Source organism: Zingiber officinale, chromosome 7A (genome assembly GCF_018446385.1).
Source record: "Zingiber officinale cultivar Zhangliang chromosome 7A, Zo_v1.1, whole genome shotgun sequence".
Classification (NCBI taxonomy): domain Eukaryota; kingdom Viridiplantae; phylum Streptophyta; class Magnoliopsida; order Zingiberales; family Zingiberaceae; genus Zingiber; species Zingiber officinale.
The window spans coordinates 9,100,606-9,124,995 of record NC_055998.1 but is presented as its reverse complement, the minus strand read 5'-3'; the positions used below and the strand labels follow the sequence as shown (position 1 = coordinate 9,124,995).

Sequence of the window (24,390 nt, the reverse complement as noted above, 5' to 3'; positions counted from 1 at the left end):
AGTCTTGATATAATCAAACACTGTTTATCAAAAGCCTTGAATAACCAAATCAGATAGCAATAACTTGTTCGAGAATTGCAACTCATTGCAAAAACAGAAACTTTGGCCAACCAAAACGCCCCTCTTCTACCGCAGAAAACCATAAACATTTCTATTTATCCATTTTGGAGAATAAATCTACCTCCAGATACAAATGCTCTTTGTATTTAATGGCAACCATTTGTGGCTCAAGCAAACAAAAACAACAGCTAAATCCAGTTTGACAAACTTCAGCTTTGATGAGTGAAAACAACATGCTGCACGGGTTCAACATGAAAAAAGTTTACATGAATCTGTGAACTAAGCGCCAATCCGGAATTCTCAATAGCAATTTTTGGACAATGTGCACCTCATAATCTTCATGAACTTGATAAGGGGAATGAGCCATCTTGAAGTTGAATGGACTCTGCAATACGATAAAACAACTTGAGTTTTGTGCTAAAGTATTGACAAGAAAAATTACCTGACACCGGATTCAAATATTTAGTATAATGAAAAAATAAGGGTAACAAGACGTACGGATGAATATGATAAAACCGTAGGCTATTTAAAAAAAGAGGGAATGCAAATCTAGCTTCCATCTGTATCTTGAAATATTCAACTCAAGTATTCAGCTTTAGTTAGGAAAATCGGAGAGTGATATAAAGAAACAATGTATTGGCACAAAAATAAAAGGATTCAAGCACCTTCAATACCGAGTCATGTTCTCTAGCAGCTACTCATGTCAGGAGAGCTCAACTTGGAGATTTGGGCAAGTAGATTAGTCGGTTATTGAAAATATGCTGCTTCTATAAATTCTCTCTTGTTTTTCCATTTGCAAATCTTTCCTCTTACAATGTAAGTTCGTCATGTCACTACCCAAATCTTAACCCCATTCTTGTTGCAGTTAACATGGGTCCTTTTTGCTCCTCGGGCTACCATTTCTAAAACTGAACGAGCTGGTGAACTAGCGGTCCTGCCATTTCATCTTTTCTAGTTAAAGCGGTCCAAAATCTGGTTCACATGGAATTCTTTCATTATTCAACCAGACTTGTTTAGCTTCCAATTTTCGGGTTAGCAGTATTTAATTTTTAAGAACATTGCCAAGAACAGGAAGCATACAAACATCATCCTATCAACTGAAATGCTATTTTTCCTTATTTAATCATGTATTATACCTAACATAACATATATCTCATGGAATTCTTCTCCAGTATTTAAAAACTAGTTAGGGTAGCCAACATACAGACATCATCCTGTCATTTGCACAACTAAAAAATTACTTTTCCTTCTTTTATCATACTACCTAAAATCTAAAACCCATTGCTTTATACCAAACATAAAATACATCATCCTGTTTCATTCATTCCGACTATAGTCAAGTTATAGAGGTGAAGCCATGGTCAAAACCTCGAAATGAGGGGCTAAGCACAGATTTTAAGGTAATAATTTCCCCAAGTACAACCACACTTGAGTTTTGATTCTTAACTTCAAATTTCAATTTGGCTAGCTTAAACACTCGTCAAGGACTTTAGAAGATCAGATAACCTAGGTGAAGTTATAGATCCATTTATAGGATCTGGAAAGAATGATTAGGAAGTATGAAAAGAGTGTTTTACGGCACACACATTCTTCAGCAATGATTTACTGAAGAGGACATACTGTGTCCTTTTGTGAGCAACATGAATACTATCTTGTTAATCAAAGAAAATAGTGTCAGAAGATAATCAATGAATATGACAAAGTTTCACGGTATGATAATTGAAAAGGCATGTTCAATATTGTAAAAACAAACAATTTTCTTCATGGTAAAAGAACATGTGCATCGTAATTATCATAATTGAGGTTTTCTGCTCAAGTCAATATAGCAAGCATGCTAAGCAAGGATCATGGCTCACATTGCACTCTAGCCATTACCCATATGAAACCTAAACACATACTAAATAGGGCATAAAAGACCTAAATGGAGAAAAGTTATTCCATCTGAGCCAACTACACTCTTATATGTGCTTCTTTATGGCAAAATTTATTTAACCTTCTACAAGTAAAGAATAAAGAACAATAGTGTTCAATTAGCAACAGAACTCAGCAGGATTTTTTTATTAAAGCCTGCACCTGAAAACTAAGTTATCTTTGGACATTCTCCCCAAATTGAAGAAACTGTCATGAAACCTTGAATGATTATTCAGGATCGGTAGGAAACTTAGTCCAGATCAAAAGGGACAAATCCACACATGCCAAAACAAGAAAAAGAAAATTGCTGCTTGATATTAAAACATCAAAAAGGTGAATGCAAAACCTTTGAAGAAATGTCACGGCTCCTCGAATGTGTATTCTGCAAATTCCTCCCTGGCTGTCCTTGGAGTGCCTTCGGGAACTATGTTACTGTTAGTACTAGTGGAATATGGAGCATAGACCGTCACTGGACTGCCACGAGCATGCCGGTTTCTTGCAATTGTAGTGCTTCTGGTGATCTTCGTGAGCGCCTTACGGCCCTGAGGCAATGCGCACACAACATTCAAGATGTTCTTCAGTGCACAAGCATCTCTTAGCACGCGCACACACATACACACAAAAGGAAAAAACAAACAAACAAACAGATATCGTATACCAGTCCAACCTTGAATTTTAGCACGAGGTTAGGAATTAGCATTCCAATGGGGCAAGATTCTGCTTTACTTGAAAGAAGCAAGAAGCCTTTGTTTTTTCCGACTAGATAAGAAAAGGACAAGATTAAGCTCACCTTGCCCATGCACTTCTCTAGGTGAGGAGCGAACCTTCCAGCCGTGACAGGCCGACCACAGTTCATGCAGTTGAAGGTCTCGCTAGCGATGGGTGGATGAGTCTGGCCGAAGATGTCCACCACATTTTTGCTATTTGATTCACTACTGCAGCTAGGATCCGCCATCCGGGCTTGCGCGGAGAGCCGAAGCTCCTCCTCTTCCACTTCCAGATTGAGGTCTAGGCCCAACCTCGCTATCCGATGGCATTCCGATGCGACATCCACGATGATGGATTCGAGGAGATCATCGAAGCATCGAGAGGCACGCTGGACGACCAAAATCACCAGAAAAATGGCATTTTTAACAAAGGATTCAAACAAACCTACCCCAGATAAATTACACAAGTCTTATGGATGTTTAGAATATTTGCATCAAAAACCTGCTCAATGGTGACCTGAGATCGAGGGGACGAACTGCCATCATTGAGGGCGGACATACTCGAAAACAAGATGCTAACTTTATAACAGTGAAGCGAGCTCAGGAGTTCGGTAATCGATCGATGGAAAACGAATGACTAATTTATCAGTCGAGGAGGGATTCTTACCTCGCAAGCGATTCGATGATGGGGAAATACTACAATTTGGCAAATTAGAGAGAGAGGGAGAGGTGATAGCGCTCAGTCGGGATCCACCGATGACGAGATCAAAGGCGGCGGCGGCGTCTGTCGCGCACCGGCATAAATCGAGAACGCAGAGGTTGGAATCCAACGAGGAAGTGAATAAAAAACACTTTCTCCTAAGCTTGTTTTACATAACAAAAACAAAATAAAGGCAAGTTTGTTTTTTCTATTAAAAACGATTTATATTAAAAAAAAAAAAAACAAAGTCACCTTCATGTTTTTCAAAGGGTTTGACTAATATTTAAATCTAATCAAACTTAGTCTGACTGTTATAGAGTGTTTGTGAGAATTTTTATTTATTTAAAAGTGATTTTTATAGAGATTGTTTTAAATTTAGTGGGAAGTTAAAGTAAGAAATATTTAGAAATAGAAATAAAAAAATAATATAAAGTAAAGTTAAAATATTTGATGAATGATTATTATTTAATTTTTAATTAGACGATAATAATATCTTTAAATTATATAAATTAATCTTTTTAAATTATCTAAATATAAGTTTGATAGACAATTTGTTTATATAATTATTATTATATTTTGAATATGGTATCAAAATTATTTTTTTTATAATAAAAAATATATATAATTAATAAAAATAACAATGAAAAATGATAAAATTTATATAAATACACAACAATATTATAAAAAATTCTAGAAATATAAATTCTATAAAAATATAAAATATTATTTAAAAAATAAATATCTAGAAGTAGGAGGGTAATTATGTAAAATAATAAATTTATTACGGTCAAAAATGTGATGGCGATTATATAAAATGATAAATTTATTAAGGACACGAATGTTAATTTTTAATTTTAGATCATAAAAAAATATCAAATTTTTCCTTTCAACTTTTGAATAAAAGTTATAGAAGTTTAAACAAAAGTTGACATCCATAAACAAAATTTCTTCCATATAATTAGAATTTAAGAAGTGCTTAGTAAAAATTCTACCAAACACTCCTCTAATCTAAGATTTTTATAGTCTAGAAAAGCATTTTGCTATGTCAAGAAGTATTTTGCACATACTCTAAAATCTAAAATAGATTAGTCAAAAATAAATTCAAGTGGATTTGAAAAAAAAATTTATAGATTGAAAGTTTTTTAATTCGGGTCGGATTTGTAGAAGATTTTTGAATTTGAGATTATCGGATCGGATTCGGATTGATCCTAATTGATCCGAATTTAAATTTTAATGATTTTTAGGATTAAATCATTTTTTAAATTAAGATGTAGATCAATATGTATAATAATGATAGAGTGGTGAAATACAAATCCAGAGAAAATAATAAAAAAACAATTATTATTCTTTATCGGATTATGCAAATTATTAGGGTCGGATTCAGATCGAGTTCAAATTTAGAGGTTTTGAGTTGTATTCAATTTCGGATTCGAGTTAAAAAAATTTATAATTTTTTTAAAAATCCAATTCAAATTCAATCTAATCTATCTAAATTGACACTCTTGCTCTAAAATCTAAAAATAATAAAAACTGGTCCATGGACACCTAAGCATTTACGATTCGATCTCTAATTATGACATATTTGTAAGAATTTTTTCTTTAAATGGGAGGAGAGGAGCAATCAAAGGATACTGAATTTTTGGGCTGATCACCGTGTGTGTTTTTTGATTTACCTTAGTGGCTGATGAAAATTTTTTGTGTGATCGGATTAATCATCAGATAATTAATGAGACTAACTGATATTATCATTTTTTTTAAAAATAATAAAAGAAAAATGATATGCACAAGGAAAAAAACTCAATGAAAACCTTAAGGATAGACACATAAAGTGATGGGGCCCACAAAAAGTGAAATGGTAGGTCATGATTTTATGTGTCTATCCTTGAAATTTTCATTGAGTTTTTTTCCTTGTGCATATCATTGCTAATAATAAAAACTGTAAAAATAATAAGAAAATTTAAATTTAAATATAAATAGAATGAATATTGATTATAAGAAAAAGAAAACGGGCCATATATCGCACTTAACATTAGAGCGACCCCGGCAAGTCGGTATCTGAGCCGTTCAATCCGGATTGGCTAGCCCTGATATTTATCCGACGGCATGAAATTGCTTGGTAGGGCTAACGGCCCAGGTTCAAGAAAGCCGTCATGTATTGTGCGCGGTTCATAAAAGCGCGAGCGAATGGTTGGTCTCTTTCTTGGACTTGGACGAAAGCCCTAAAGCGGCGCCGGCAGCAGCGATCCTCTCCTCGCCTCCCTGGGCGCCAAGGTGCTCCCTTTACTACTTTGGCTCCAATACTCCACTTCCATCGCCAATTTTTATCTTATATTCTTTGTCTTGTTGTAGCATTGATTTCATAGATTTACTTCTATGAATTGTTTTCTTTTCTTTCCTGAGAGTGCTTAGGATCGATTGCTTCTTATGCGATATTATTCTGGCTATTTTTTTTACTGATGATTTTGTTTCCGCCAGATATATATTTCTTTTTTCCCGAAAAATTCACTTTGAATCTTCGAGCATTATGCCTATATTTGCATTTAAATACGATGTTAAAGCACATTCTTTTTTTCCCCAAATCGGTTCTTGGGCTTCTTAATAATATAGGAATAGCAGGTGAAACAATGGCTTATTTTAATTTACACGCAACAATAAGTAGGCATAAAAACACATACTTGTGCAACTATCCTGGCAACGTCAAGTTGATATGTTTAGATTGTGGCAGTTTCCTTGTGTTTCCTTCCGAATGTGCACATTAATAATTTGAATTCCTTCTGTGTCATTGTGTAGGCTCGGTCAGCATTAGCGTGCAAAATGTTTACTGCAAGGAAAAAGATCCAAAAGGAAAAGGATCTCGAGCCAACTGAATTTGAGGACACAGTTGCTCAGGCTAGTTACAAATATTGATTCTGCTCGTTTGTTTGCTATTATTTTAAATAATACTGATTACTGAAAATTTTCTATATGTTTCAGGCATTTTTTGATCTTGAGAATGGAAATCAGGAATTAAAGAGTGATTTGAAGGACCTTTACATCAATTCAGCAGTGTGAGTTTGATTTCGCACGGTCATTTTTTTTCAAGCTTAGATTTCTATTAATATTTCCCCTTTTCAATTTTGTTATGCAGTCAGTTGGATATTGCTGGGAATCATAAAGCTGTGGTTATCCATATACCACATAGACTTCGTAAAGCCTACAAGAAAATTCATGTGAGGCTGATTAGGGAGTTGGAAAAGAAGTTCAGTGGGAAGGTAAGCCAAGCATGAACTTCTATTTGCACCATTACTGAATTCAGCTATGAAATGTTGCTTGCTGAAGAAAAATAAATTTTCATTTTGTTTGGACAATTTATAATGTGTAGTTTATCCATTTTGTGATTTTTAAAATACTTTTTGGTTAGTTACTTTTGCTAGGTATATTAGTCGTGAATTCATTTTATGATACTAATTGTTACTAAGATACTAAAATATGATGTGATATGCATTTTATGATCCTTTACTAGAGGAAATCTCATTTCCCTCAACTAGTGAAAATTCATTGATACACATTCAATATTTTACCTGAAAACACCGTGATCCTAAGTCAGTTCGACATTGAGCCTCAGTATACATATAATGGTAGCAAAAGGTGGAATACGTCACCCTAGCGGCCCCACACGGTCGGCGTCACGACTATCTATAAGGAGGTAAATCGGGAAGTTGTAGTTAGTCAGTACTTGTTGGGTTTTTTTCCTAGGCTTTGTCGAGATTTGAACCATTGCCCTATGATAACAACTCTGTCCCGCACTAACCAACTCAACCCTATCCCAGGGCCTTGGTATATATATAAATATTTACTTTTGCAAGATGCACATTATTTTCATTATAACTTGGACACCCGTGTTTGTAAGGCTGTTGTTGATTTAGGACAACAATCACCAAAATGAAAAAAAGTTTCATAGAGGTCTTTGCCTGTCACAATGTTAGGTTGATTCCCTATTTGATTAATTCACTAGGTTGAATTTTTAACGTACCATGAGATTAATCCAGAAGTAGCAAAAGTGTTGCATTTCACTAACAAGTTCTGTTACAGGTTAATACAAAATAGCCACATTATGTTCCTCAGAGCTTTGAAGCCTGTTCTTTGGTTTCTTGAATGCAGTTGAACATTCGATTATTTTCTGAATATTTTCTTGTATTTGGTTCACCCTATAGGATGTGGTTCTTATTGCCACGCGAAGGATATTAAGGCCGCCAAAGAAAGGTTCTGCTGTTGTGCGCCCCCGCAGCCGCACTCTAACAGCAGTTCACGATGCCATCCTAGAAGATGTTGTCTACCCGGCTGAAATTGTTGGGAAGCGAGTGAGATATCGCCTGGATGGTTCTAAGATCATCAAGGTGTATTTTCTATGATGAATTATTCCTTCATTGGATAAAAATTATTGCTTTACTCTTCACGGCTGTTTCTATTGAGTGAAATGAATGATTTATTATTGTTTTTTTTTTTTTTTTGCCCCTCAGATCTTCCTTGACCCGAAGGAACGCAACAACACTGAATATAAACTCACGACGTTCTCAGGAGTTTATCGAAAGCTCTGTGGGAAAGACGTGGTATTTGAGTACCCTATTACCGAAAATGCCTAGAATCATTTGATGTGTAATTTGGTTCGGTTACTCAATCTACAAGCAGGGATATTTTTGCTGAGAAGTTTTGCTGTTTACTGATTTCAATTTGGAATTTGACTCCAGAATAATGGTACTTGACGTTTGCATAAGCTCATTCCTTTTTCGAGAGCCAGGATCTTAATTGCGTTGCTCTATTTTCTTAATTTATCCAAAAAATGATCATTTTAGATGAAAATAGATTCTCTAGAGTTGAATTGGAAATCTCCTTGCATGAAGATTTATTTGTAAAGCGAAAAGGTCCTAAAATGAGGATGCCAATACACCCAACAAGTTAATTCTAAGTGAAAATCATGATACGCATTAAAGATTTCAAAATCGAGGATTTATAAATTGAAAGATAGACAAGCAGTAAAAAATAGTGTGGGACCCTATTTCATAAAAAAAACGTATTTTTGAGGCGTGTGATAGTAAATTCTGAAGTTTGTATTTCATCGACAGTTTTCATAACATTATTTAGCATAACTAATGCAACCAGACTGCAAGCCAAAATTCAAGAAGTCACACAGGATTTAAATAGAGGGAATTTGAAACATTGTGCATATTTCATCCATGCTTCCTACAGTTGTAATTAAATGAGAAAGAGACGCCAAACCTATCATCCAGAAACTATTAATTAGCTACCTGAAATTCCAGATTAAGATGGCACGACGCCGACGGTCCAAACCTCGAATAGTCGAATGCCATCAAATATTCATGTGTGAGAGTTCTCAGCGAACGAAAAGAAATAAGCAATAAAAATGAGCTGATGCAGAAGAAACTAGTGGATTCTCAAGGAGAAACCAATCGATCTCAATGTATATCGAGTTTGATTGAGCACCGGAGTTTAGAAATAGGTATGGGTAATGGGATGGAGCTGTCCATAGATGCCAATATGTGATCCAGAAAAGTGAGAACCGTCCTGCATCCAAAAATAGTTCTAATCAAGCACATTAATTGAAATAAACATGCATATGCTAATAAAGTATGGTTTCAAAATAACAATATAAGTATATAACATTACAAACTCCATGTTCTTTTTCTCAAAATCACAAAATTGTTTGAGTTCCTCCTGCTAAATCAATATTCTTAGGACTTACAAAATCAACAGTCTTTACATAAGTTTATCATTAAGAAAATCATGCAAAGGTATAACTTTTTTCCTTTTGCTATATACAGTGCATTATATTATTTCTTACCTTGTGGGAATTCAAAGTTTTGAAATGCTAAAAACACTTTTATTTTACAAAGATGTAGCACAGGAATTTTTGGATAGGTTCTCAGTAAAGCATGTCCAAGAGTGAGTCTTCTATAAAGAAGGTGGCTAACGAAGTCCTCGAAAACTATTTACTTTGCAAAAAATGCTACTATTTATATTATCAAACAATGACGTTCCTTGGTTGTGGAATTTTAGGCTTCAAATTTATTCAATGCAAACGAAATGGTAGAAAAAGCTATCAAAGTGCTTTGAATGTAAAGAGAAACCTAAGGTGACAGATAATGTACATGGCAACTCATATTCTCAGAACACAAGCATTCTTAAATGAACTTGCAAGAAGCCTAATAAACTAAAGGAAAAGTTCAGTTGTATACATTTAAAGCATACAATGAAAGAATTTGCAACTGATCTGGCTTGTTACTACATCATTCTACTCAGATGTACAAAATAAAACAATCTATAGCCAAAAACAGAAAAAACAGTCACTATTAAACACAATTTCACTTGTGAAACTTTCATAAACTATTCGGCACAAATAAGACTCCACCCAAACAAGTGCAACCCAAATCAATGATACATGTTTTTTGGTTTTCTTCACATATATAACATACTTAAAATTTCTCTCTCCATTTACTTCCCAGCAATATGCAAGAATAATCAACAAATTAGTTCCTAGTCAATAACTACTTTAGCTATCAACATTCAATATCATTCCACCCAAAACATCATTTGCAGAAGTGATATAAAGGCGGATGGAGCTACCTACGTTAATGTTCCTTCTTCAAAACTGAGCAACCACTGATCATGATTTCACCACAATATTCTCCACATCGGAGGAGTCTGAGTCACTAGCACCATAACCTAAGATACACAAAATTTCATTAGTTTAGACTGAAGATCTTCATACATGATTGACTTTCTTCCCAGCAGAAAGAAGAAGAAAACCTGGGTGTTTGCCGCTAAACTTCCAAGATGATGAACGATACTTAGATGCTTTTGTAATCCATGCATGTGCCTGAAAAGTCCAATAAATACAAGAGAGCAATGAAGGAAACATACAGGCAATATACAAGGTTTCATAGATTCTCTAACATTATATCAATGTTGCACCATCTCTCAAAAAATATACATACATAAAGTCAGTAAGATGATGATTTTTCAATTCAGCAAGGTTTCTTCTAACTGAAAAAAGTAAATGTACATGCACATGTCACGTTGTCAAGGTCTCTCAAGTGACATATTTGGTGGCCCTGAATACAGAAAATATGACAGGTGATTTGGTCTCCATCTGATATGTGGGCTTCATCTGAGATTTTCATGTGTCCCATTGCATAAACACAGTCCTTTCAGGAAATTCCAAAGTCAACTGACATGGATACTTAGCAGCGCAGCATAAACAAATTGAAAATATGACAGTGTGACTATAACGCCCAGGTATTAAACTTTTTAACAGGAAAGTATGAAAATAAGGATTCTACTGCAACTTCACAACATTCCCTAACTCTATGTAGGAATCCAATACTTCAAACATCAGCCTGAACACTCACCTACTGAGCAAAGAACCATGTAAAGACCAAGGTTTAAAATTTAGATACCAGTGCTGGTTTTGGTGTGTGGATTTTTTTAAAAAAACAAAAGTCTTTATATAAATCAATTGTAACATTAACTCAGCATTTGCTTATTCATGACAAAGATTGATCCTAGCTGTCTATTCAATTGGAAAGCAAGTCTATTTAATTGTGCTCAATCATATGATTCAGTCAACGAACTTGATTGACTGCACCTAGTATAATTTCACCTGGCCCTAGCATGATACCTGATACAGGGAGTATGAAAAGATGCCACGAATGCAAACAAGGGTCAATCGGATGCTAAGCTAGGTTAAAGTCAAGGAAGGTCAACGGGATCACTTCTTTCGACTGAGCTGGCCCGCCATGATCAACCCGTCAGAGCCGACCGACCAATCTTCCAAGGTCGACCTGCCAGGGCCCACTCACTAAGACCAACTCTCTAGTCTTCCAAGGCTGACCCGCCAAGGACGACCCGCTAGAGCCGACCGACAAGTCCGATCAGCCAGTCATTCCGAGTTTCCGACTGACTAAGCAGCACATGGGCCCATATGGATTGTCAGAACATGTGTCTTGTTAGAACACATGGGTCGTCAGAACACGTGGGTTGTTAGAACCCGTGGATTAAACATGTGGAGTGGTAGGAGTGACAGTGTGATTCCCACAAGATCTCTACAGTATAGGACATGAAGGACATGGCCCTCTACATATGTGACGTGACATATTCTTTATTATAGATGTGATATCTAATTAATGCGGGGATTACAAAATGTTATAAAAGATCCCTCCCCTAGTATGTTTTATCATCCACACACAAACTCAACAATCATCCACTGCTCTTTTGCTATTTTCTCCTCTCTTGCACTGACTTGAGCGTAGGAGTGACTGTGCCAGATATCCCCCGGCCTGCTTACTTACTAACGTTCTTCTTCCTCCCTTCTTCATGTGCTTGTGGGTGTTCCTTGTTCAAGGTCTTCTTCTAGTCAACCTCCAGGCCAACTCACCAGCGCTCCAGCATTCACCAATTTTAGATGGTATCAAACTTAGCACCATTTGTGGGAATGTACGCTTGATCTGAAACGTGAAAATGGATAATGTCGAAAAACTCTCTGCAATCACCATGACCCTAGAGGATTTCGACAAACACATTGCTGCCACAATACAGAAGGAAAAATGGAATTTCTTAGGCATCATTCTTGTTCAATTGTTGCGCTAGAAGTTTACGAGTCACGTCTTGATGAGATCCTTATTCTCTCCCCGACTCTGTGGGTATTCAGGAGTCAAGGGCTCTACTCAGCTCCAAAATGGCCATCGACAACTCCAGATTAGAAGTCAACAGAATCTGACTGGCAACTCCGGGCAGAATCTGATCGGTAACTTCAAGGGATGAATTCCCAAGAAAAGTCAAAATTGCTAAAATCCACTGGCAACGCCAATCGATAATTTCAAATGGAAAAATCCAATTAACGTGGATGGAAATTACAGCAATTCCAATCAACTTCGCTCGGCATTCAGTCATTCTCCATTCGGCATTTGTCAGCTCCAAAGTCGTTAACTTCCAATCACATGCCAATGAGCAAAAGCCGATCGACTACAAAGGCATCAGATGCAAATTAGCAAAAGCCAAAATTTGCAAAGATACGTCGATCGGCAATTTCAATTGGATCAGGAATTCCAATCAAAATGCACAAAGTGGCATCCGATCGGTAACTTCATAGGCCCATCAAACTTCAACTCGGCTTCAATCGATAACGATCCCATGAACAAAGCCGATCGGCTAAGGAGTGAAGTCAACATTTAAGGGGCCAAAGCAAATATCCCAGTGGCCATACCCATTCGGAATCAGCTCGGCAATTCAAAGGAAACCTCAATTAGCATCCAATCAGCAAACTCCAAAGATCGCAACGCCCATCCAAACGCAACAGGAACAATCCGAGTGGCAGCCCCCTTGGCTTCATTAGGATCACTTGATGATGGAGAATTTCCAATCGGCTTCATTTGGATTCACTCGGCGATGGGGAATTTCCAATCAGCTTTAATTAGAAAAGTCAATCTCCGCTCGGCCTTTGGCATTAACAGTTTACCAACTCAAGCCATCTCAACATATTCTTGATCGGCAATCTAGTTCCTTATTTGTATTCTCTCCCCAACTCCGCGAGTATGCGGGAGTTAAGGGATCGAGTCAAATCCTCAGTCAATAGAAAGCTTGGTTTTCTATTATATTTCTCTCCCTGACTTCGTGGATATTTGGAGGTCGCGGGGTCGCTATTATATCCAGAACAGTGACAAGATAATCTCAAAATTGCGCATCAGGTTCGAGTGCCTATGATTCTATCTTTTGAATATGAGTTGCTCTTCTTTGCAATTTCGGTGCGTGTTCCCACGTGACCAAAGACTCACGTCTCCCGACCAAGTTATAAGCATGTTTCCACGTGCCCAAAGACCTTCTGGTTGGAAAATCCATACTCTCACATCTACTGCGAGTTATAAGCATGTTTCCACGTGCCCAACGACCCTCCAGTCGAAAATTCCAGACTTCGCTTATACTGCGAGTTAAAAGCGTGCCACCATGTGACCAAAGACTCTCACATCTATTCGAAGTTATAAGCATGTTTCAACGTGCCCAACGACCTCCGGTTGGAAAATCCAGACTCTCGCATCTACTGCGAGTTATAAGCATGTTTTCAGGTGACAAAAGACTCTAGTATCTACTGCGAGTTATAAGCGTGTTTTCCACGTACCCAATGACCCTCCGATCGATCCAAACTCTCGCGTCTCTCCATCGAGTTATAAGCACGATTTCCGTGTGTCCAAAGACTCGCGTCTCTCAACCGAGTTATAAGAGTGGTTCCTACGTGCCCAAAGACTCTCGCTGTCTCGCATCTCACGTCTACCGGGTTATAAGCGTGCTCCCACACACCTACTTAGCCTCTAGCTAGGTACTACAAAGTTACAACCGCCCACTCGGTACTAGCATTACAGTCGCTTGCCCACTCGGTACTAGACTTACAATAGCTTGCACGACACCTACTCAGCCACCAACTCGACACTACAAAATTACAGCGGCTCGCTTGGTGTTAGCATTACAACAGCCTATTCAGCATAACTATCGTAGTCGCCGGTCGACAACCCCAATCGGTGGATTCGATCGACAACGACTTCACATGCAAAATTTCTAAAACAATGACATAAGCCGATCGACTGCAAAGGGACAAAAATTCCAAAGCACAGTCATAGTAGCCAATCAAACTCCAAGGTACCAAAGCCAATCGTCACTGCTCATGTGGGAAAAGCTAATCAGAATGACCAATTGCTAATTCAACGGAAAAACGTCCACCCAGCATTCGACATCTCCAATTGACCAAATTCAATTGTTAAAATCCACTTAACAGACAATTTCATTCAACATCTCAAATCCACCCACCAACAATACTCATGCTTCCAAATTAGCAAAGCTAATTGGCAGCTTCAAATGGAAGCATCCACTCGGATGCAATCGGCAAAACCACAAATCCCAAGTGGCAAAATCCACTTGGCTTCAATTGGGAGCAAGTGGTCAAACTGATCGGCACATGTCCGATCGGCTAAAGCAATTTGGCGGCTTCAATTGGTTCGATAACCAAATGAAAAAGTTCGCCAATTGGAAATGTCGATCAGCAACCCCACAAGTCTTCCTTGGCAATTAGAAGCTTCTCGATCGCGAGGTCATGCAACTAATTCCAAATGGCAACCTTACTCGAATAATCGGCTTCACTCGGAAAATGTCGTTCGGCAGCCCTCTTGACAATTCTTCAATTAGAAAGAATTCAATCGGATTCACTTGGCATTCAACATTTTCAATGAAAATTCCAATTAAAATAAAATCAATCAAAATCCAATCAAATTCACAAATCCAATCTCATTCAAGGCGGCAAAATTTCAATCCATTTGTACAAAATTCTAGTTCGTTACCAATGACACAATCTAAGGGCATCTCCAACAGAATTCTCCCATGGACCTCTTAGTCAGACCTACTTATACACATAATTCAGTCAACTAGGTTATGCTCTTGCTCGTGTAGTTAATTTGAGTTGGAACCGTCTGGTTGGCCCACCCGCTAAACAATTTAAGTGGGTTGGGTTGAAATTTTATCAACCCATTTAAAAGCGGGTCGAAACGAGCCAACCCGCCTGACCTGCGACCCACGTGGGTCGGCCCGCGACGAGCTTGGGTTGGCCCGCGGGTTGAGGAAATGTTGAAGCAGTCGCTCATGCACCTTGAACAATCGTTGAGTTCCCTTGGCGCTTCTCTCGTGTTCATTAGAGCGAACAACACAATTGTTGTTCTTTTGTAGTGCATTGATGCAATTGGGGTTACTAGATTGGTTCATAATCATCTTTATGTTAAGATTTCTTAACTTGCATTTTCCCAAGTAATAGGTGTTAAATTCATTTTGCTTAATGAACATTTTCTCTTAACTTGGATGAACAACCTGAGGGCCAACCCAAGCCATCGTAGACTTTTTTTTTTATTTGGTGGGCCCACGGGTTGGCGGACCTAACCCACAAGCCACCTTGAGTTAGGTTGGGTTGAGGATTTTCCAACCCACCAAGATGATGGGTAGGCCCACTCTACCCTGCTAAATGGTTGGCCCGCCATGGGTCGACCTGCCCCAGTCGGACTGTCCGACAACTCTAGCTCTTGCCAATTCCGGGCTCTGCTCCGGCTGACTTCGGGCTCCACTCCCACCAATTCCGGGTATTGCTGCAGCTTGACTCACGGGCTCCACCCCCACTTGACTTTGGGCTCCGCTCCTGCCAATTCAAGGCACCACTCCTGCTCGACTCCGAGCTTCGCTCCCACCGATTCCAGGCACCGCTTGACCCGTAGCGAGTCAACCATTTGGCGGGGCAGGGCCGACCCGTTAACTTGGCGGGTTGGGAATTTCCAACCCAACCCAATCCAAGGCGGGTTGCGGTTTGATGGACCAACCCGCGGGCCCATCAAAATCTTTGAAAAAAATTTAAAAAATATTTCATATCTTCAACGTTTTACTTCGGAAAAGTTTCTTCAATCAAATGTATCCATAAACATGTATTTTAAATATAAATAGACAAAAACGAATACTCTTGTTGGATGAAAAGTGCTATTTTTATTTCAAAATTATAACAAAGAAAAATAATAAATTGACATAAAACTTAGCTTGTATGTGTTTCTCAACCCGTGGGCCAACCTAAGCCCGTCCTGGGTCGGCCCGCAGCGGATTTGGGTTGATAAAATTCTAACCTAACCCGCTTAAATTGTTTGGCGGGACGGGTCAACCCAACGAGCTCAACCCAAATTGACGGCTCTAGGCTCCGCTCCTGCTTGACTCTGGGCTCGCTCCTGCTTGACTCCGGGCTCTGCTCCTGTTGGACTCCAGGCTCCGCTCCTGCTTGACTCCGGGTTCCGCTCCCACCCAATTTGGGCTCCACTCCCACCAATTCTAAGCACCACTTTTGCTCGACTCCGGGCTTCGCTCACGCCAATTTAGGGCACTGCTCCTACTTGACTCATGGACTCCACTCCCATTCGACTCCTAGGCACCACTCCCACTCGACTCTCGGCACCGCTCCCATCGATTTCAAGCACCGCTCCAACTTGAATCATGGGCTCAACTCCCATTCAATTCATAGTCTCCGCTCCCGCTTGACTCTTCCTGACACCTTAGTCAAGAGCAATTTAGCATTACGATAGGTTGTCTAGCCAATCAGAGTAGTGCCACCTTCAACTAGGTTTGAGGGGAAGACTTGTGATACAGGGAGTATGAAAAGTTGCCACGAATGCAAATGATGGTCAATCGGATGTTGAGCTGGGTTAAAATCAAGGAGGGTCAATGGGACCACCTCTTTTCTATTGAGTTGACCCACCATGGCCGACCCACCAAAGCCAGCCGACCAATCTTCCAAGGTCGACTTGTCAAGGCTGACTCTTTAAATCTTCCAAGGTTGACCCACCAGGGATGACCTGCCAAGGCCGACCCACTAAGGCCAACTCTCTAGTCTTCCAAGGCCAACCCACCAAGGCCGACATGCCAAGGCTAACTCTCTAGTCTTCCAAGGCCGACCAGCTAGTCATTCTGACTGACTGGGCAGCACATGGACCCCATATGGATTGTCAAAACATATGTGTTGTCAGAATACATGCGTCGTCAGAACACGTGGGTTGTTCAAACACGTGGAGTGGTAGGAGTGACAGTGTGATCCCCATAAGATCTCTACAATACAGGACATGGGCGACATGGCCCTCTGACATCAAGGACATGACATATTCTTTATTACAGATGTAATATCTAATTAATACGGGGATTACAAAATATTATAAAAGGTCTCTCCCCAACAGGCACAGATATGTTTTATCATCTACACACAAACTCAACAGTCCTCCACTTCTCATTTGCCATTTTCTCCTCTCTTGCACTTACTTGAGCATCGAAGTGGTTGGGTCAATCCCCCTCGCCTGTTTACTAATGTTCTTTTTCCTCCCTTCTTCGTGTGCTCGCAGGCATTCCTTGTTCAAGGTCTTCTTCTAATCAACCTCCAAGTCAGCTCACCGGCGCTCCAGTCTTCACCGATTTAAGATAGGATCAATACCTTTTACCTAAGAATCTTTGACTTGCATCACAACAATTACTCCTACCAGTGCTTCTTCATCCATTCTCCTTCCAACTTTTCTCACTGTTCCAGGATGCAAAGAGTGCAACCTCTATTTCTCATTTTCACCGCTGATTGAATCCGCCCGAGTGTCAACATCTTGCCACAGGACAGATATCAGCTACCTTTTGTTTTTTACCCCTTATTCAAGTCTCCGTATCTTTATTTAGTTTTACATTTTTATTCTAATTGTATTTTCCGAAGAACATTGTACTCTTATTAATTTCTATGTCAGAATCGTTGAGAGCGAAAAATTCCCAGATCACTAAACCGTCCGACACAAGAATGGTAAAGAAAAAACAAATATTACAATAAATCGCAAAAGAAACCCACCTTTTGTTCATTTATGGGGACGCCATAGCCAACATGGTACATCTGACCGACCATAATCTGCATCGCTACATCCCCGGCCTTGGCCTCTTTGAGCGCATCCTGGAACCACCGCCGAGTGCAATCCGCCACCACGTCCTTGAGGGGGTCACGGGGATCCATCCGTTTCGGATCTTCCATCTCCTTCTCCAGGCTTCCTTGGGCGTCGGCGGTGGCGGAACTAAAGTCTTTATTGGAAGCCAGAGTTTTTGCCGTGACCTGACCTTGGTTTTGCGGATCCTAAAGCAACGGACCGAAATGGATGCTGCTCTACAGGCACGCTGGTGACGACAAGCCTGATGAAAGAGAGAGGCGGCGACGGCGGAGGAAGAGAGGGCGAAGGCGAGACGAGAGCTGAAGAAGGCCGAAAGGGTCACATTTTTATTGGGGGGTCAGGGAGGCCGGAGAGTGGACTGCCTAATACTTCGAAGCGAAGTTTGGCGTCGGCTAAACTCGACCTGTTTGCCCGCTTATTTACGGGTTGAACCCAACATGAAATGTATATTTAAAGTACAAGAACAAAAGGATTTTTCATCTTTTTTTCACACACCAAAATACGATTTTTTTTTTTTTTTGTAATCTATTAAGAAGTTTGGGTAGCTGTTTTAAAGTCCATCGACATAGATTTTTTTTAATATTTTTTAAAAAGAGAATAGTTTTTTAGAAAATAAGTACACTTTGAATCTTTACATAAAATATAAAAGTTGAAATTAATGATAATAAAAGGTAAATACGGTGTTCCTCACCGTCTCTCCTAAATTATACGAAGAAATATAAATTATATGATTAATTTATAGTAGACCGTCACATGGTTAAGAGGCATGAGAGAAGTTTTACATGATTCTGTAAGTACCTCATAGTGATTTTGATATGGTTAACTAAGTTAAGTTAGACTCTGCGTATTTGATGTCTTGCGTCTGAGTGTGCAAGGACATAGGAATGTAGGAAGTCAAGCGGAAGACGCAGTGGACGAGAAACAGGAATCAAGTCAATGGACTCAATACATCCGAGGGACGAGAAGGTGTAGAATAGTACACAGGTAGAGCGAGAATGACTTGTGCGGCACTTTTGATGGACGAGAAGATAGAGTAGAAGACTGCTCAAGGAGAAGGCCGAAGTTGGGTTCGGGTGAGCTCAACTTTTGAAAGTCGAAGGATCACCCCAAGTGACCGGAGAAAAAGTCAGCGACCGGAGAAGGCGCTGGATGAGTTAGAACTGGACTGACTGGTCCAGATGTCCAGACCGTCCAGGCGCCCAACCACCAGGGTGTCGAACAGGCGCTTTGTCACAGTGGATCACTCTTCGGGTCCATGTCAGCAATGGTTCAGGTGCCTGGACATGGTCTAAGTGTCCGAACATGAAAAATTCTATTTTTCAGCCATTACGAAGTCGTTACATGGAGATAGACTTTGCCATGCTGGCGCCCGGATCACCATCCAGGAACTCGGAGTTCGCCAAGTCAGCAATGGATAGACTTAACCAAAGCATTATAAATAGATCCCTGGTTCACCTAGCTTTTAGACAACACTTGTTGTATGTTGGTGTAATCATGCCCTGGAAGTTTCAATGTGTTGACAATTATTTAAGTTTAGGTTAATACGGTGGAACTAACATGCATTGTCAGTTTGCAGGAGGAGTTTCTTGCAAGTCAGAAGTCCAAGAAGGTCAACGACTGAATTCTTGGCAAAAAAAGTTCTTGCGGGTCAGAAGACCAGATGCAAGGCAAGAGAAGTCCAAGAAGGTCGGGGACCGGATTCTTGGCAAGAGAAGCTCCTGCAAGTCACAAGATTATGTGTGTGTTAGGCTCACTGTCAGAGATCGACTGGTAAATCGATTCAGACATGGCTGTGCGGTAGATTGTCTCTGAATCGATCAGTCGATCGATTGAAGGTAAGTCAATCGATTGGTAAGGTTCTGCGCATCACAGAATGCGTCTGGATCAATCAGCCGATCGATTCAAGGGATTGAATCGATCGTCCGATCGATCCATGAACATTTTGTGCGAAGCACAGAATCGTTCTGAATCAATCAGCCGATCGATTCAAGGGATTGAATCGATCGGCCGATCGATTCATAAAACTGCGATTTCGCGAGCAGGTGTCTGGATCGATTCAAAATCTTCCCCAAATCGATCCAAGGTAAATGGAAGAATCTGCGCCGTTGATCTTGACGTGATGGCTCCCAACGGATACTTGTGAATCGATTGGGACATAATCTCAATCGATCCACGGTGACGGCAGAGTGAGAAACGGCTAGTTTTCTCGACGTTTAAAACACTGAAAGAAAGAAGAAAAACGCAGCACGAACACAACAAAAAAATTGTTCTATTGCTTGGGTGTGAAAAAGCTTTCAAGCGCTCAAGATTTCTCAAGAGTTTCAAGTTCAAGCGCTCAACCTCTCCACGTTCTTAAATCTCACGCATAAGGAAGAAGCTACTTAAAGTTTGCAATACTTCTCTCTTCTTGATTGTAGTGAGTGTGATCTGTTTCTGTTGGAGAGGGACTGTTGATAGTGTTGTAAGGTTTCTCCACCTTCGGTGTGTTTCCGAGAAGGAGGGTTTTTGGATAGTGGAAGTGTGGTAAGTGGCATGGATCCTTGGACTAGTCACCTCCTTGAGGAGGTGGATACCAAGTAAATACCGGAGTTAGCATTAGCTTCAAGTTTCCACTGTGCAAAATCAAAGATCAAGAAAACGAAGTGAGCCATTCACCCCCCCTCTAGCTCAACCGATCCTAACAAGTGGTATCAGAGCATTGGTTTGCTTTTGAGGATTCATTGTCAAGAAAGCACAAGTTAAAGAGCTACAAGATGTCAATGAAGGAGGAACATAGTACTTCACGACCACCATTCTATGAAGGCAGCAATTTTGCTTATTGGAAGAGCCGCATGGAACACTATCTCATGATCGAAATTGATATGTGGTTCTCAATCACGGAGGATTTCATGGCGCCAATGAAAATGGAAAAATGCTTGAGTCATCAAGGTGGACTGTTGAACAAAAAATGAAGGCTCAAGCAAATGCAAAGGCGATTGTGACTCTTCAATGTGGATTAAGCTCAGAACAACTCAACAAAGTTGGACCTTTTAAAAGTGCCAAGGATTTGTGGGATAAGCTTATTGAACTAAATGAAGACACCAAGGATTCACGAATTGCAAAAAGAGATTTGTTGATAAATCAACTTCAAAATTTTACCATGAAGGATGGAGAAACGGTAAGCTCACTACATGGAAGATTCAAGAAACTCCTAAATGGTCTTCATTCAGTTGGAGAGAGTGTGGAGAACCGAGATCTCATAAAGTATGCTTTAAAATCTTTCCCAAGAAACTCTTTATGGTCATCCATAGTGGATGCTTATAAGGTTTCAAGGGATTTGTCAATAGTGAAATTGGATGAATTGTTTTGTGAACTTGAATTGCATGAGCAAGCTAACACAAGCCATAAGGAGAAAGGTATAGCCTTGGTTGCAGGTGAAAAGAGCAAAAAGAAGCACAAGGAAAAGAAAAAGGAGAAGAAGGAGTCATCTTCAGAATCCGAACAAGATAGTGATAGTGATAGTAATGAAGAGCTATCATCAAGTGAAATGGCAAACTTCGTTCAAAGAATGATGAGACATTCAAGGAAGTTTGACAAGAAGGATGTTAAGAAAATCTTCAATGATGAGAAAAGAAAAGGTAAATCTCTTGTGAATTCTAAGAATAAGACTGATGTAATTTACTATGAATGTAAGAAAAAGGGGCACTACAAAACGGAGTGTCCAAAATTGAAGAAGCAAGAGGAAAAGATCAAGAAAAAGAAGAAGGCGTTGAAAGCCACATGGGATGACTTGTCATCAAGCTCATCGGAAGAAGATGAAAGGAAGAGCTCAAAGCACATGGCTCTCATGGCCTTAAGCCATGTAGAAGATAGTGAAGATGAAGATAGTCATGGAGAAGATGTGGAGTCTTCAAGTGAGTCATCATCTAGTGATGATGAGGTAATTTCTCCCAAGCTTGATAAGATGTATGCCACCATTGCATGCTTAACCAATGCACTAGCTAAATCAAAAGGGAAGGTTAAAAGATTGCAAAATGAATTGAAATCACTCAAAAGTGAAATTGTCTCATGTGAAAGTTGCATGCTTTATGAAAATGACAAAAGTGATGTTGATGATCTTGAAAAAGAAAATCTATCATTGAAATCATAAGTTGATGATCTTAGATGTGCTCTAGAAAAATTTACTTCAAGCTCAAAATACTTAGACATGATTCTAGGAGCTCAAAGAGGCGTGTACAACAAAGCGGGACTAGGTTTTAAATCACAAGATAAGGAAGTTAAATTCATGTCTCTAATTAGTAGAAACCATGCTTCAAGGGTTAAGGTTGTTCAAGCTTGGGTACCCAAGCAATTTGTTATTGATGCTACCGGACCCAAAGTGTGGGTACCAAAACATTTGGTTCATCGTGTTTAAACAGGCATGCGCAAAGGGGGAGCATCCAACAACATGGTTTGTAGATAGTGGATGCTCTAAGCATATGACGGGGGACTCATCAAAATTTTAATCATTTAGACACAAAAGTAAAGGTACCGTTTCTTTTGGCAATAGTGGTGAGTTTAAAGTTATAGGAATAGGAGATATTAGAATTTCCGAAAAATTTGTAATAAAAAATGTGTTACTAGTAAAAGGCATGACTTTTAATCTTTTGAGTGTTAGTCAACTATGTGACTCGGGGTATAGAGTTGAGTTCAATTCATCTCAATGCCTAGTCAAGCATAGTGAACTAAACACCAATGTTCTCATAGGCCATAGAAAAGAAAATATTTATTAAGTTGAACTATTTGGTGCTACTAATGTGTTTGCTAAGTGTTTCATGTCCAAAGAAGAGGAGACGTGGCTTTGACACCGAAGACTCGCTCACACCAACATGAAGAATATCAAAAATCTTTCAAAGAAGGAGTTGGTGCACGGATTGCCAAAGTTGAAGTTTCAAAAAGATAAAATATATGATGCATGTCAAATGGGTAAGCAAACCAAAGCTACTCATAAAGGTAAAAATGTTGTAAGTACCTCAAATGCTTTAGAGCTCATTCACATGGATTTATTTGATAGTAGTAAATATATTTCTTTAAATGGGAGTAGATATTGCTTTGTAATTGTGGATGATTACACTAGATATACATGGGTGTTTTTCTTGAAACATAAGGATCAAACTCTAGATACCTTGATTGCTTTTGTAATAGAGTAGAAAATGAAAAGGCTCATAAGATAATCAAAATAAGAAGTGATCATGGAGGTGAGTTTGAAAATGATAGATTCACAAGTTTTTGTATGAAAAAAGACTACAAACATGAGTTTTCAACCCCTAGAACACCTCAACAAAATGGAGTTGTTGAGAGGAAAAATAGGGTGTTGCAAGAGGCCGCTAGGAGCATGTTAAATGAATATTCACTACATAGTTTCCTATGGGCCAAAGCAATTAATACGGCTTGTTATGTCCAAAATAGGTTTATAGGAAAAACACCTCATAAATTGTGGTTTGGTAAACAACCTACAATTAAGCATCTTAGAGTATTTGGGTGTAAGGTCTATATTCTAAACACCAAGGATCACTTGGGAAAGTTTTCCGCTAAGGCGGATGATTCTTGTAGGTTACTCAAGTCATAGCAAGGCATACCGAATTTACAACAAAAGATCAAAACTAGTTGAAGAATCACTAAATGTTGTATTTGAAGAAACTCCTTCTTCAAACTCTATAAGAACAAACGATGAAGAATTACAATTTGAGTTAGAGAAACTAACACTAAATGAGGTAAATCATCAAGGAGAAGAAAATCAAGAAAGTGATAGTGAGAAAAATGAACCTTTGCCACTTGAACCCGAAATTATAACAAATCAAGATTCAAGACCTACTAGGACTCATGTAAATCATCCCTTAGATCAAGTAGTAGGAGACATTACTCAAGGAGTGAGAACTCGATCTTACTTTAGAAATGACGGAGGTCAAGTTGCCTTAATATCTCAAATAGAACCAAAAACTATTGATGATGTCTTGTTTGATCCGGATTGGATTTTAGCAATGCAAGATGAATTATCTCAATTTGAAAGAAGTCAAGTTTGGGATTTAGTTCCTAGGCCTAACAACAAATCAATTATTGATACAAAATGAGTCTTTAGGAACAAACTTGATGATAAAGGGATAGTGGTGAGAAACAAAGTTAGATTGGTCGCTAGGGGTTTCAATCAAGTAGAAGGGTTGGACTATGATGAAACTTATGCACCCGTAGCAAGCTTGGAGTCAATTAGAATGATGTTGGCCTTTGCCGCCCACAAGGGTTTCAAATTGTATCAAATGGATGTAAAATCAGTATTTTTAAATGGTGTTATAAAAGAAGAGGTATATGTTGAGCAACCACCGGGATTTGAGAATTTGGAGCATCCAACCCATGTATATAAACTTAAAAAGACCTTATATGGACTAAAACAAGCTCCTCGGGCTTGGTATGAACGATTGTCAACATTTCTAGTATCAAAAGGGTTTCATAGAGAAAAAATTGATCCTACTTTATT

At 39.1% G+C, this 24,390-nt stretch overlaps 3 protein-coding genes across 5 annotated transcripts; 1 reads left to right on the top strand and 2 right to left on the bottom strand.

Moving 5' to 3' along the window:
• Nucleotides 1-127: 127 nt before the first annotated feature.
• On the bottom strand, nucleotides 128-3,515 carry LOC122000945 (SAGA-associated factor 11-like). Of its 2 annotated transcripts, none has more exons than XM_042555454.1 (5): nucleotides 3,346-3,515; nucleotides 3,181-3,257; nucleotides 2,762-3,067; nucleotides 2,318-2,513; nucleotides 128-445 (listed from the first exon to the last, which is right to left on the bottom strand). In XM_042555454.1, exons 2-4 carry the CDS (start codon nucleotides 3,235-3,237, stop codon nucleotides 2,331-2,333), a joined length of 546 nt encoding a protein of 181 aa, XP_042411388.1. In that variant the 5' UTR covers nucleotides 3,238-3,257; nucleotides 3,346-3,515; the 3' UTR covers nucleotides 128-445; nucleotides 2,318-2,330. The 2 variants fall into 2 exon arrangements, with proteins under 2 accessions (XP_042411388.1, XP_042411389.1); XM_042555455.1 differs by having other exon boundaries at nucleotides 3,196-3,257; nucleotides 3,346-3,507.
• A 1,996-nt stretch (nucleotides 3,516-5,511) lies between these two features.
• Nucleotides 5,512-8,154, top strand: LOC122000942 (40S ribosomal protein S7-like). The gene is made up of 6 exons (XM_042555451.1): nucleotides 5,512-5,649; nucleotides 6,169-6,267; nucleotides 6,352-6,425; nucleotides 6,506-6,629; nucleotides 7,572-7,754; nucleotides 7,878-8,154. Exons 2-6 carry the CDS (start codon nucleotides 6,193-6,195, stop codon nucleotides 7,998-8,000), a joined length of 579 nt encoding a protein of 192 aa, XP_042411385.1. The 5' UTR covers nucleotides 5,512-5,649; nucleotides 6,169-6,192; the 3' UTR covers nucleotides 8,001-8,154.
• A 377-nt stretch (nucleotides 8,155-8,531) lies between these two features.
• LOC122000941 lies at nucleotides 8,532-18,282 on the bottom strand. 2 transcript variants are annotated; one of them, XM_042555450.1, is made up of 4 exons: nucleotides 17,810-18,282; nucleotides 10,183-10,252; nucleotides 10,004-10,098; nucleotides 8,532-8,940 (listed from the first exon to the last, which is right to left on the bottom strand). In XM_042555450.1, exons 1-3 carry the CDS (start codon nucleotides 17,984-17,986, stop codon nucleotides 10,040-10,042), a joined length of 306 nt encoding a protein of 101 aa, XP_042411384.1. In that variant the 5' UTR covers nucleotides 17,987-18,282; the 3' UTR covers nucleotides 8,532-8,940; nucleotides 10,004-10,039. The 2 variants fall into 2 exon arrangements, with proteins under 2 accessions (XP_042411384.1, XP_042411383.1); XM_042555449.1 differs by having other exon boundaries at nucleotides 10,000-10,098; nucleotides 17,810-18,280.
• Between the last annotated feature and the right edge of the window lie 6,108 nt (nucleotides 18,283-24,390).

Bases quoted from the DNA above. Each gene is read 5' to 3' on its own strand.
- LOC122000945 (XM_042555454.1), bottom strand. From the start codon at position 3,237: ATGTCCGCCCTCAATGATGGCAGTTCGTCCCCTCGATCTCAGGTCACC. The intron at 3,068-3,180 runs GTTTTTGATGCA...TTGGTCGTCCAG, and splicing joins CTCAGGTCACCATTGAGCAG to CGTGCCTCTCGATGCTTCGA. The intron at 2,514-2,761 runs GTGAGCTTAATC...GCATTGCCTCAG, and splicing joins TAGAGAAGTGCATGGGCAAG to GGCCGTAAGGCGCTCACGAA.
- LOC122000942 (XM_042555451.1), top strand. From the start codon at position 6,193: ATGTTTACTGCAAGGAAAAAGATCCAAAAGGAAAAGGATCTCGAGCCA. The intron at 6,268-6,351 runs GCTAGTTACAAA...TATATGTTTCAG, and splicing joins TTGAGGACACAGTTGCTCAG to GCATTTTTTGATCTTGAGAA. The intron at 7,755-7,877 runs GTGTATTTTCTA...TTTGCCCCTCAG, and splicing joins ATGGTTCTAAGATCATCAAG to ATCTTCCTTGACCCGAAGGA.
- LOC122000941 (XM_042555450.1), bottom strand. From the start codon at position 17,986: ATGGAAGATCCGAAACGGATGGATCCCCGTGACCCCCTCAAGGACGTG. The intron at 10,253-17,809 runs GTGGGTTTCTTT...TGGACTTTTCAG, and splicing joins TCCCCATAAATGAACAAAAG to GCACATGCATGGATTACAAA. The intron at 10,099-10,182 runs GTTTTCTTCTTC...TGTGTATCTTAG, and splicing joins GTTTAGCGGCAAACACCCAG to GTTATGGTGCTAGTGACTCA.